The sequence below is a fragment of the Centruroides vittatus genome, unplaced genomic scaffold, assembly GCF_030686945.1.
Source record: "Centruroides vittatus isolate TY-2023 unplaced genomic scaffold, ASM3068694v2 contig_393, whole genome shotgun sequence".
NCBI classification, from domain to species: Eukaryota; Metazoa; Arthropoda; class Arachnida; order Scorpiones; family Buthidae; genus Centruroides; species Centruroides vittatus.
In genome coordinates, this window is record NW_027122209.1 from 1,987,026 (window position 1) to 2,000,655 (window position 13,630).

The 13,630-nt window shown below is 34.5% G+C and overlaps 1 protein-coding gene across 1 annotated transcript; it reads right to left on the reverse strand.

Annotated features, from left to right (window-relative positions):
• Nucleotides 1-1,892: 1,892 nt before the first annotated feature.
• LOC136976130 (transmembrane protein 98-like) lies at nt 1,893-13,021 on the reverse strand. Its single transcript, XM_067271342.1, has 5 exons — nt 12,892-13,021; nt 9,225-9,335; nt 8,944-9,141; nt 5,339-5,459; nt 1,893-2,163 (listed from the first exon to the last, which is right to left on the reverse strand). Exons 1-5 carry the CDS (start codon nt 13,005-13,007, stop codon nt 2,065-2,067), a joined length of 645 nt encoding a protein of 214 aa, XP_067127443.1. The 5' UTR covers nt 13,008-13,021; the 3' UTR covers nt 1,893-2,064.
• Nucleotides 13,022-13,630: the final 609 nt, after the last annotated feature.

Below are 13,630 nucleotides of genomic sequence, written 5' to 3' on the forward strand. Positions count from 1 at the left end.
ACAGTAAAAAAAGTTGCTTGAAAACGGTAAAACTACCGACTAACCAAATAGATAAATCAACTTCTCGCCGTAGTGCGACTCTCACGCCAGCTATCGGCAACCTGACACATTAACTCTACTTGAGAGCATAGCTCAAGGACCGATATATCTATTGAATCTGGCATTATTTTGGGTTAGATGAGAAAACATTGTACAGCCAAGCTAAGATACTATTTTAAACTTCAATTAAATTTGCGTTACAAATGTACTAATTTAAATAAAACTATTTTTGCATTTTTTCTATTAAATAATTAAATATTGTCTTTCTGTTTTTACAATGAATTATATTTTAATCATATTTTTACTTCTAATGAAACTATTCACAATCATATATAGGCCTACAATTTAAAACTATTTAATTTTAAGACCTAAATTTAAGACTTTAAAATAAACTTTAGCTTATTTAGGTCTTAAGTGAAATTATTATTTATTATTGTAAATTTTATTATAAGTATATTATTTTTAACAATACTTACAGTATATTTAATTATATTATTATTTAATATCCGCTTATTTCTGAGTCACATGTCTTACTGTCAACAAGTCTGACTAATCGCTCATAAAAAATCCTCTTATTTAGTTGGACAGACTGTAACCAACTTCCACTGCAATTCAGATTAATTGCACATTATGTACAAAGTTACACTTTATTCTAATCTTTGTTTGTTTTACGATAAAGCGACGTTTATTACTTTAAATTAAAAATGTCTTTTAAAAAGAGGTTTCGTTCTTCTATGCAGGATAATTATTTTATATGCAATTAAGCAATTAAATTATTATACCAATGTAAAAATTAGATGGACAATATACTTTTTTATTTTATAAATTGTTTTATGAGCTTAATTAATTACCTGTTTTATATATAATAAAAAATAAATTTTAATGTTTAATAAATTTGAATTTTTGAGTGTGAAACACGTAATCAATGTATTTAAGCAATTATGGTCTGGTCTATGTTTTACGTTTTTTTTTCCCCCTGAATGGCGTTTATGAAATTAAATTAGAAATTACTTAACAAAAAAGGTATTGTAATATACATAATATTTAAGGGATATTGCTATGTTATTTAATAGTTCTTATGTTTAATTGTTATAGATAGTTAAGGACGGCCGTGTGGCCTAGGCCAGTGATGATGAACCTTTTTCCAGAGGTGGCTCAACATTAAATTCGAAATTTATTAACTCCAAATCGCGGGTCAAATATTTAATTTGAGTATTTAAAAACATAACAAAAATGCTTTCAAATTTTACATTATTTAACCTTTTAATCTATATGACAAAAATAATAATAATCTCTGTGTAAATGTAAAGGTGATGATAATGTGATTATAACAGAAACAAATATTTCGTTTAATGGGAATCTTCTGTTTACTTGATGATTTTTCCACCCGAGATTCATAATTAAGGACCTTCGTGACTTTTCACGACAGCATTAGGATCTCGTTTTCACATTACTTATGCAGTTTTGAAATTATCAAATTTTCTTTTTACTTTATAAAATCCTAATACTTTTTAAACATTTAATGTGGGTACCTTAAAATCATCGCGCGGCTCAGTGATGGCGAATCTGATTCCGCCATCACTGGGCATCGCCATCGCCTAGGCAGTTAATAGGACCGTCTACCGTTCTGGGGAACTCGGGATTAAATCCGGTGGGTGGAAAAATTCCATGAATTTTTTTGGAGATGGTTTATCCTAGATATGTCGGATCCTGTCCGTCACCACCAGCTGCTCTTGTTGTGGGCCCGTCCAAGTCCATGATGGGATTGGAAAAAATGCCCTAATAGTGCCCACGGGATGAAAAGAATTAAAAGTAAAGAAAAAAGTGGTAGATAAATACAGTCTTGACGAATCAAAAGAAATATTTTGTATTTATTAAATAATATATATTTAAAACCGGATCTAGTACAAAATTATGAAAAATTAAACAAATAATTGATTATATGTAATTCAATTTACAATGTTTGAATAGTCAACTTGATAGTTATTTAAAATGTATCTAGATATACACTATTAGGTGAATACTTCAAGTTGGACTTATCTGTTGATGTTCTATACCAATTGGATTAAAATTCGCTTGAGATTTCATAAAAGCTTCAACTGCTAATCCCGCTTCTCTTAGAATCTGATAATATAAATTATTATCAAAATTAATAAATGTATAAATTATTTTAAAAATGCATAGTAATATATTTTTACTTATTAATATAACTTTTTACTCCAGAGCAAAAAATTAAAAAAATAAATACCCCCTTTAGTCGATAAATTCTGAGACAGGATGTATTAATAAGAAATTATTTATTGGAGGAAAATATTTACACAATACCACCTTCGAAATACTGTACTGGTACGTCCTACGAGTGATATACTAACTATTTACATTTCTTTTTAAATATTTTGCAGATTTTGCTAAGAATAAATCTTGTTAAATTCGTCTTTAACAAGATCTTTAGCGATTGTGCGCTTCATTTACATGCTAACATTTAATAAAATATCTACAATAATTACACGGTTAATATCTCAAATGTTTCCACCACGTAACGTTTTGATACAAAGGCTTTACAAAGTATTGTCAAAAATTCATAAAAGCATATTATATACATATGTATAATAGTGTTTTAATTTATTTTAACGAGGAAAAAATTACCAGTTTCAGTTTATTATTAACATATATGGGTACAAAAACACAACATAAGCAACTAGTTTGGTGCTTTTGCCCTAAAACTGTGTTTTAGGACCCTGGATCTTCTCATATGTTCTGCATCTGGAATGTTTCTATGCATCATCCAACAGTAATCCGCCATCATACTGACATCCCATTGTCCCTGGAATCTTCTTTCCATTTCCTTAATGTCCTGATGGAATCTTTCGCCCTGTTCTTCACATACAGCCCCTAGATTTTCAAGAAAGTAATCCAAGTGCGAGTTCAGAAAGTGTACATTAAGGTTCATATTACAACCCAGTTCATTGTACTTAATTTACAAGTTCTCTAATACTTCATAATCGGGATCTTTATTTTTTCCAGAAACTTTGAAACTATTGCCTTAAATGCAATCCAGGCATCCCGTTCTTTATCGTTCATTGCAGAAAGAAGTTCTGTGTCTGATATTAATTTCCTTATATCAGGTCCTGTGAGTACATTTTCTTTTAGTTTTGCTTCGGACAAAGCTGGAAACTTTTTGCATAAATCCAAAAAAAAAAAAAAGAAAAAACAGTCTTCATCCTTTGGTAAAGCCTTTATGAACTGTTTCATTAATATGCAGGGGTGGCGGCAGACCTTTCGTTCGGTTCACCAGGCTGCTCCTCACAATAGTCTTTATACCAGGTTGTAATTGTTTTCTAGGTGGCCATTGCTTCTGAACCCAATGCATTTAACAACATAATTAAATAAATTACGGATACTGAAACGTGTCACTAATATGGGCGCGAAATACGCGAAGAAAGCGTCAATTTATCCAATAAAAATGGTTTTGTAGAAAAACCTTACGTAATACAGAAAAACTAGTAACATTTTTTAATTCAGCTTAAAAAATCGCATAAGGGTCACATAAAAAAAAGTTAGTTTTAGCACTCAGACCTGCATATTATTTGTTGAATTGGAATATTCGATAATTAACTAAATAACTGTCCTTAATATTGTGATTCAGCCCCATTTAGGATTGCTTTTTTACATCGAAGGACAATTCTTTATTTTAGCTGAACTGTTCTTGTCTTTTATTGAAACGGGAAAAGACACAATTTGTGTTTTTTATTTTCATTTTTCAATGTTTGTGTTTCGTGATGGCTGTTAGACATTTTTGCACAGACACATGACTATACATTATACTTTAAATATCCTATATTTTGAATATGTTTGGAAAATGTGCAATAAGGTATGTGCAAACAAATTTTAAATTAAATTAAAATTTGAAAATGTTTAAAGTCAATATGATGATGACAATTTTTAAATTAAAATCTAAAATACAGTATACAAATAGAATGTTCAGTTCTAAACTAAAAATTCTTTCAGTTCTACTTTTTTTGGGATGAAGTGGAGTGAAAGCTGGGAAATGATAGCAGTAATCACTTTTAAATGTCCTTTAATCCAGTCGAAGAAATCTGCCAACCTTATCCCACTGCAATACCGAGGAAGCCGATCGTAAAACTTTTATAGACAATTTAGCAATCGACAGATGATGGATCTAAGTTTGTGTTAATATTAAAGTGGACACCATCGCTTTGGCTCTCTGCCAATGAGCAGAACTTCTTTTAAAAGGACGTTACGAATCCGCTTGAGAGTAATTAGTTCCACTTTGGAATCGTCCACGCCCCCAAGACACTTATTCAGTGCTTCGAGATTTCGAACGTCTGCTTATTTTGTATATTGAATCTCATTATTCAATTTAGTTCAATTTTTTGTGTTATATCATTAGTTTCGGTGTTATCAACTTATTCTACAGTTGTACTAACACTTTTGCTCGATGGATGTCAACTGCTTACACTTCATGTAAATCAGGCCTTAGAAGCTATGACGTCTTACATTCGCAATACAAAACATTATCACCCACCAGTTGCCCAGTGGACAAAACTGATCAATACTGGAGTTGATCGCGAGTTTGCGCCTCACTAACGGGCTGGCGACGTGGAGTTTACCGTGTTTTCTTCACGTTAGTAACACCAAAATAAGGGCCAGTTTCGCATAGAAAGTCCTCCGGGTAGGCTTTCCCTAAGCAGATCGTCTACGTGTCATATTGCCGTAAACAAATAAATCATACCAAACCAAACAAAACAAAACAAAACATCGACATTTGTCGCGAGTAGACTATATGATGTGCACCAAGAGACGTGAGCGTTGAACACAACATCCAAAAACATTAGTTTAAATGAGCTGGCCGCGCGTTTAAGGTAGTAATCTACTGCTTTGGAAATCCGGGATGGAAACCGAACAGGTCGCAAAACTCCAGGTATTTTTCGAGTTGGTTCTTCCGAATATGTTTGGTCTCCGCGTCATACTACCGGTCGCGCTGTTGTGGGCTGGCTGATCCCATAATAGTCTTGCTAAAGAAAGGCAACTTAATGACCATAGGGCGGAAAAAGATTAAAAAAGCCCCACATTCCGTTATAATACTTGTGCATCACACAACAATGAAAGTTCAACGATTTCTTGTCTTCAAAATTTCTAATTTATGTTTCCTAGTCAATAAAGTTAAAATGATTGGAAAATGGAAAAATCCAAAAATATTTAAAGTAAAATGTCTTAATGTGCAATTTTCTTATTTAATTCAACACAATTTACAAGCTTAATGAAATTTGAATTTTACCTGCACGTGTTCTTCCATCTCGGACAATGTTTCTTCTATCCAACGATAATCCGATTGTACTCTGCAGACAACTCTGGAAACCAATGCCAAATGAGTGACTGAAAGAATTAAGGCAGCACATCTGTAAATGTGCCATATAATTAGTACAAAAAATATAAATAAAATAAAAAATACAACAAAGATATTGTATGCTAGAAGTATTGACAAGACTAGAATGACATACACAAAATATCATCTGATAAAAAGCGGACAAAAATATATCAAATAATATTCGGAGAAAAACGTTCAAATATAAATGAAAATTTAAATAAAATATTTTATAATCCTCAGAATAAGAAAAATCCTCAGGTGAAGTGGATAACAACGAAAGATAGTGTGATAATGTCAAAACAGAGACATTTCACGTACATTAATTACCCTAGGTTTAATCAATAAAATGCTTTGAAATTTGTTCAAAGCAATTCGTTTATATTTGAACAACTCTCGTAATATGTCAGATATGATACTATTTAAAGTATTTCTATTCAACGTTGTCTGGAGGAATATGAGCGGATCAAATGCAACGGATTTCTGTATGCTTCCGTAGCAAATAAAAAAACAGTTGTAAATAGCTTGAAGGAAATTAATACAACTAAAAATTGATCATTATTTAGGTGTCAAACAGATGAAGAAAATTTGAAAACTCGAGCCAGCCCTTGGTGAAGCACGGACCTGTCATCTTAATTGCTAGTTCAATTGTTTTATCCACTCGGCCACTATGGGCGTGCAGAAGAAAATATAGCCTATAACGTTAACAGTAAAACCGATACTGCTCAATGTGTCTCGGTTAGAATTTGTAAAACCTGAAGTCGAAGAAATGTCTTCAATGCCCTATGTAACTGGCTTTCCTTGATGCCTCGCACATGCTGTGCGATATACTTTCTTTCAAGACTAGGAATTTCCAGATTAGGAATACGACTTCGATAAACTATGTGTTTTAAATTATCCCACACCTAGAAGTCACATGGATTAAAATCAGGAGAACGAGGTGGCCATGCGTGGGAAACGTGAGACTAATCTATTCTTGATGAAATATTACCATAGCAACTGATATGTGGAGACATCCCAAATTTGCGTAAAATGATCGCTGCTACAGTTATAGAACATTATTATTTTCGGATTTTTCTGGGAAGAACTCACGAACTACGCTCTTCGAAGAAAAATGATATCCATTTTTATTCGAAGAGCGTGGTCCACAAGGATAAATTTGGCAGTGAAGTAACACCATACTATGAAAATTATTACAGAAATTGCTTTTAGCCCTAAGTATAATTAAATTAATTAAAATATCTATAATCGTGAGGCAGATAATAGTAAGGGCTTATCACACCAATGATAATGGGCACAAACGCTCAGGAATCAAAGTAAAAACAATTTAATAAAACAAAAAAGAGGGTCTACAATAAGATGACTACATAAGTATGGAAACCGAAAAATCCAAAATGTATTTCGGACTATTTTCCAATAGAAAATAGTCTCTCATCAGTTGGTATTAACTGCTTTTACATTTACTATACTTATAAATTATACAAAGTGAAAAAATAAACTTAAAATTAAACTTAAAACTATGCCTAAAGCTATACAATATAAAGATAAAAACGTTGTCATGACTATATGAGCAGTAAGCATTATCAATGTAGACAGGAGTAATAATTCTTCATAACGCTGAATGGTAGCGTGACATACAGGGTGCAAAAACGGTGAGACGACAGAGTTGCAGGTTCAGACATTACTACAAGATGCGGGTACAAGGGTTACCTTCCACGTCTGGTGTCCTTACTATTATCTGCCTCACGGTTATAGATATTTTAATTAATTTAACCATACTATGAGTTTAGGGCGAATGTAGTGGAATCAGTTGGCATGCATGTGGATGTTGGATGCTTGAGTGCACAGCTATGGGTATTCACTGTTTCAATAAAGTAATTATATGCGTATCTTTCTACAAGATCTATTATTGCCAAGCACCATCCACTTCTATTGTAGCAAACAAATTCGACACAAAACTCAGGTGAATTTTGTCCCTCTCAAACAACTGTTGGACATGGCTAATTTTAGACGGACAAAAATGCAGCATATTTTAGTACTTTCCATACATTGACATATGGCACATCCACTACCACGATGCTGCACATGCACTGCTAAAACTTGCTTTCGATATGTTGTCCATTGAACGGTTCTGAAAGGGCAATATCTTTTACTACTTGTGCAGCGATAGATTTGCGTTCTTGCCCTAATTTTACATATAAGCACGCAGTTTTCTTAAATTGAGGGTTCAATGTTATGAGAGCGTAAAGTAAAAGAACCTCGGCGCAACTTCTTAAAGCGTCGGAACTCTGCAGCACTCACAGAAATTTCATTGTTTTGATAAAACAGCTTTACAAAAGCTCTGTCAAGCTGATCATCGCAACTGATCTGCGTTAACAGAAATGATATTTCACATTCCACGGATAGTTTTACATCTGGAAATTGACAGAGCACGTGTACATTCCTTCCAGACAGCATTGAATGCTGCACTTTTTCTGGGTGTGAAGAGTAACGCCTGTGAATGTGACTGATTTTGAAACTAATCTCCAATTTGCATTTCTTTTTATCCCCTTTTCTCTGTTTTGTGGCTAGTTTAGAAATTTATAACAATCATCATTGAAAAGAGCAAAAAAATACAAGAGAAAGCGAATTTTTTTAAAAAGATGGACTTAGCCTAGGAATTTTTGAAACTATACAGCTGTGGTGCATAATTTATTTTGAATATATTCATTTTCACCGAGTATTCTATATATTTTTCATCTTATATCTTAGGAAAATTGTTCACTTAAAATTTCTCCAATTATTTGTCATTAACGGGTAATTGTAAATATATTAGGTATTTGGATATTTACAATCCCAGATTTTCATGTTTTTGATACAAACTTATGCATTGAGTAGCTTAGATTAAACAGTTTGACTGTCACACAACTATCATATTTTAAAAATACGTGTCATTATGAGTCACGTTTTACGCCTCAAATAAAGTCTTAAACCGATTGGTCTTCTCCTCGTTTGCAGACGTGAAAATTTAATTTTTCTGATTCTTTGCCATGCGGCCGCGCATATATACGTGTAGCCACATTAAAGTACGATCGTTTAAACGAAACGGGAATGGAGTGTTTTAGTCGAGAGCGACAGATATCGACTTCTTCATTTACCGCGCCAAGTTCCAAGAGAAACATCGTTTGATACCGCTCGTCCAATACTCACTGTCGATTATGGCGGTCGAGAGGAAAATGTGAAGATATTTCCCCAGAGAAAACCCAGGCCCATAGCGGTTCCCATCCCTATAAATTAATGCTGTTTATTAACAATTCTTAAAGATTACATTTTATTATTAAAGGGACATTCTACGTATTTCATTTTGTTAAAACAGGGTAAAAAATGGCCCGCCAAATCCCAGCCTCTCGACGGCTCCAGCGCCGATTGCTGCGGCTCGAAGGCAATGAGAAATTTGTGCCGATGATATCCTATAAACACGCGACAATAGACTAAAACTCCGACTCGAAAGTGGTATCGATACAATGAAATAATTTTACCTGGCTTCCAGAAGTCGAGGATCTAAAGGAGGATACATGGATTGAACCACATCGTCGATTCTCGGTCCGATTCTTTTAGCCACTTCTACAATTTCATCTAACTGTTTGCCAGATTTGCTGACACTTGTCATAGCCACTAAATTTTCGGTTAAACGACGGCATTTTTTCAAAATGGCTAAACAGTGCGGGATTAAGCCCCTTGAACGAACCATTAAATTTTGAGTTCGAATTAGCAATATCTTCGCGACAAAGAGAAAGATATAAGCTGTATTCGGACTTACGTGGCATCGTCTATCCATCGATCGTCGGCCAAGATGCTATCTATATCGAATCGAGATTGGACGTCGTCTAATTCTACTTCGGTAACGTCCTTCACCAATTGGTCGTCTACTCTGAAATTCGTAATGCCTCGAATACTTAATAAATTATAAATTTACATCAACAGAACGCTTAGTGATTGATGTATATTTTGTATTCTTTTCCAAAACCGCGCACACGGGACTATTCGAGTCTAACCCCTTCCATTTAGGAAGAATTAAATAATTATTAATACATAAAATTAGAATTAATTTTGTACCCCATTCAGTTTCTCCCCGGCCTAATGTATGTACAAGTATTGTATTATTCTATATATCTACATTATAAAAAAATTAATAAACTACGTTATGAAAAAGAAATGAGTCTTTTTTAAATTCCAATTTGTCTACGAGTCTTTTCTTATCATCTTACGAGCATTAAGAGGACCTTTTAACGTATTCGTTAAGAATTCGTTCAGTCTCGCAATGGAAAAGCGAGGTGGTGAGAGATCAAGCCTAAGGCATTGAATACGTCTTTTCAAGACGAACGCTACCACTGTATATAATGAATTGTTCACTACTTACTTATTATTGGGCTACAATTTGAAAAATTGTAGACCCATAAATTCCCACTGTCGTCTTTCTTCACTGATGTCACAATAAATAATTGCTTGTATAATTTTAGATTATTTTCGTTATTCGCTTCTTCGAAAGTTTAATAAGAAAAATTCCAGTTAAAAATTGTCTACTCGTTTGCTTAAATGGAAAATTACTTACGCGTACGTCACTTTAACAGTTTTCGTTTTAAGTGTATGGCCTTTTTCAAATACCCGTATAGCGATTTCATGTTACTTATTTTTGGGGTGGTTTCTTTTATTTATTATTTTTACTTTTACTTGAGTGCTATTTGCGTATTCAATAAACGATAATATAAATATGTTTTTGAGCTTTATATGCACTGGCAAATAAAAGAACAAGAAAGGTGGTATTTATTATACGGATCCTAACCTGCCATTAGCGAGATATAAATGTACGGTAAAACCTGTGTAAACCGGAATCGCACGGTACGAAATGTTTTTGTTTTGGAATTTTCTGTTTTGAACAGGTTTCAGGTGTATTCTTTTGACTATATCAGACAAATGTCACACGGTTACATTCATTTTTTATAGTAATATCAATTCAATTCTAAAAGGTTTTCGTTCTTTCCGAGAACCTTGCGCTAAGTATTCGGACGTGACCTTTAGCAGCTCTCTCCAAAGAACGAGTTAATTCGAGATTCAAGAACTAGCGTCTCGCTCTGCCATTGGAAATTCTAATACAATAATAAATTACAGACGGTCAGATGGCCGAGCGCTAAGGTGGCAGCCTACCGCTCTGGGGACACTTTTATTCGGAGTGGTCCGTCCGTCCGTGTACGTCTAGTTTCATCCCTCATCATCCAGTCGCTCCATTGTGGGCCTAGCCCAGGGGTCGGCAGTTTGTTAAGTGAGAAGAGCCAAATTGTCATGGAAACAAGACACCAAAAGTACCAGAGAGCCGCATCGAGGCTTAACTGCTTGGCCGATCGCCGACCAACTGTGTCCTAGTGCGCGTTACAGGCATTCCGCGACAATAATAAATTCCTATTACAAATATACTGAATTATTTATATTGTTATTGGCTATTGGGCAAATGAATAATAACAATTTATACTGTTAATGTAAATAATAATTTATATTGTTAATTTAAATGTGCGAAATACGACACACGACATGGGCGCCTCTAGTGGCCGTTTTCGGCATAACGTTACAATGACGGACGGGCGGACGGACACGCGTTCAATAGTTTATATATATAGATATGCTTTAAATGCTTCCACTCGCATGCGATTCATATTGATCAACGCGAGTGGTCATGTGCGGATGGGCTAAAGAATGGTAGAGAGTATGCCGTACGAGTTGAAGTTTGTTCGGCGGCTGTATCTCATAAACTCATAAGTAATAATGCTGCTTGAGATGAGGTGAGATTGGAGTTTATGTCCGAAGAGCCGCAAACGTCTATGCAAAGAGCCACATGTGGCTCGCGAGCCGCACTTTCCGACCCCTGGCTTAGCCGAACCCATAATGGGCTTACTAAAAAGAGGCCTTGGTAGTGCCTACTTAGAGGAGAGTTCAGAAAAGCATTCTTTTGTCCCTAGATGCTTAAGTGGACGCCTGCACTGTACGTTGACAAACTAATATACACGTAACATATTCAAATGTTCCCGAATCGCGTATCGATAATAACGATTATCGATGATAATTTTAATAAGTGTAGTACTTGATCGCTTGTTGTTCTCTTTTGGTTGTATATTGTTTGGAAATAAGCACAAATTTGCTAAGGGGAACTTATCATACAGGGACACTTTTTCCATAGAAAGATATTTTATTTTTTATTTTTTATATAAGGAAATGAATTTCGGGCCATATGTCCCTCTTCAGTCCTTATTACATATAATGATAAAACTGTAATTTAACTAATGGAGACAACTGGAATAACTAAGTGTAAAAAACGTAAGGTAAAACTAGTAAAACTGTAAAATTAGAAAATAAACCTTGATAAAATATAGAAAAAATTGACAAATAAAAGAAGTAAAAACAAAAACTTTAATAAACACTAGTTAAAAACCAGTTTTTATTAGTTTTAAAGTTTTTAAAGTTGCAATTTTATCATTATATGTGATAAGTACTGAAGAGGAGCTTATGACCCGAAATGCATTTCCTTTTATAAAAAGTCGAAAATAAAATCTTTTTCCGTCGAAAAAGTTCTCCCTAGAAAATTTGTGTTTATTTTCAAACAACATACAAGTATTATTGTATTCTTTACGTTTTCAGATTATATTTTATAATCTGAAAACGATTTATTATTAAATCATGATTTAATAATAAATTATTAAAAACATTTTGTAATAAGTTACAAGCGTTAATATTAAAAATATTTCTATGCAAATGTTATTATTGGAGGAAATAAAATTTCTTAATTCGAAAAAATTTTAAATATGTTAAAAATTTACTTTACGATTCGCTGTCTAATCCTAAACACTATTGGTCAACAGCTGCGTATTAAAGGTAAACGTGACATCATAATTATTTCGAAAGAAAGAGGAATTTGAACCCGTAAATTCTGCTAAAAAGCTGCGAAATAACCAGAGACATTGCATAAAGTTACATTATAATGATATGGCCTCAATTAGCATATTTTCGTCCAGAAGAATTTGAATACAGCCGTCTTATTTTAAGTAAGAAATACATTGTTAAAAGTAAAGAGAAGGTTAAAAAAAAATGTCGACTTAGTCACGCTTTGAGCGAATGATCCGATTATAATCCCATCACTCGTCAATTAAAACTTTTACTTTAAATTTAGTTTTACTTCACGATTTGATCAGATGTCGGCGTATCGACACGGGGAATTTCTTAATATTAATTTCTTTGGGGAAAATGAGATCTGTATCGTTTTAATGTCTATTCTATTTCGGTCTGTCGAGTTAAGTAAAGTAGTAAGAGGCGTATAACGGACCGCGAGGACCATTTATAACAGTTTAATTGACAGGTTAGAGAAAGGCACGAAGGATGTTTCCCGGACGGTCCCCAGATCGGGGAAAGGTCGAATAATCGAAAGGAAAAACGAGACTCACCCGGCGTCGGGCCAGGAGCCGCGATACTTGCGACGACAAAGTAAGACGACGGACAGAAGCGAACCCAAGAACACCAACGACAGGACGACCACGGCCGCCACCACCACCGTCTCCATGACGAACAAATGACGTCGGCACCCGGCGGCACCACGAAACCCGAGAGCGGTCGGCGCCGGGAGCGACTGGAACCGGCCGCTCTTCTCCGATCCAATTTCATTCCGTCGTCCTCCAATCCCGACAAAAATACCAGAACGATCGGAGGAGTTTCTGGATCGAAGCCACCGTTTTTTACTGTCGATAGTCTTCACTCTTCGATTCCTCCCGGACGCTCTTTCCTAGAATTACAGGTCGATTGGAAGGTAAGATGAAGAGGTCGATGATCTTCGGATGATGTGGAGTAGACGAAGTGGCTTCGAAGGAAGGAGGGAGAGTGGGAGAGTTGCCAACTGGAGAAAAATCTCTTCGGGGGACACGCTAGTAAAAGATGGAGGATTTTCGATGAAAATGCAGGACTTTTATAGAAAACAATTTATTTCTTAAACATATTATATTTACTTTGAGATCGTACTTCAGATAGAATCTTTTTATCCTTTAGCGCTGTTGCATACATCTCTTGACAAGATTCCTTCATCAGTTCACTATTAATTTCACAGAACACTTATTTCGGGTTTTCGTTCAAAACATGCTCGTAAGAAAGAAAATTCTTTATACAAAAGCATTAGTAGGTGGAATACTTGGG

Excerpts from the sequence above, each read along its gene's own strand:
- LOC136976130 (XM_067271342.1), bottom strand. The coding sequence starts at position 13,007 with ATGGAGACGGTGGTGGTGGCGGCCGTGGTCGTCCTGTCGTTGGTGTTC. Across the intron at positions 9,336-12,891 it reads GGCTCCTGGCCCGACGCCGG|AGTAGACGACCAATTGGTGA; the intron begins GTGAGTCTCGTT and ends TACGAATTTCAG. Across the intron at positions 2,164-5,338 it reads AGATGGAAGAACACGTGCAG|ATTCTAAGAGAAGCGGGATT; the intron begins GTAAAATTCAAA and ends TTATATTATCAG.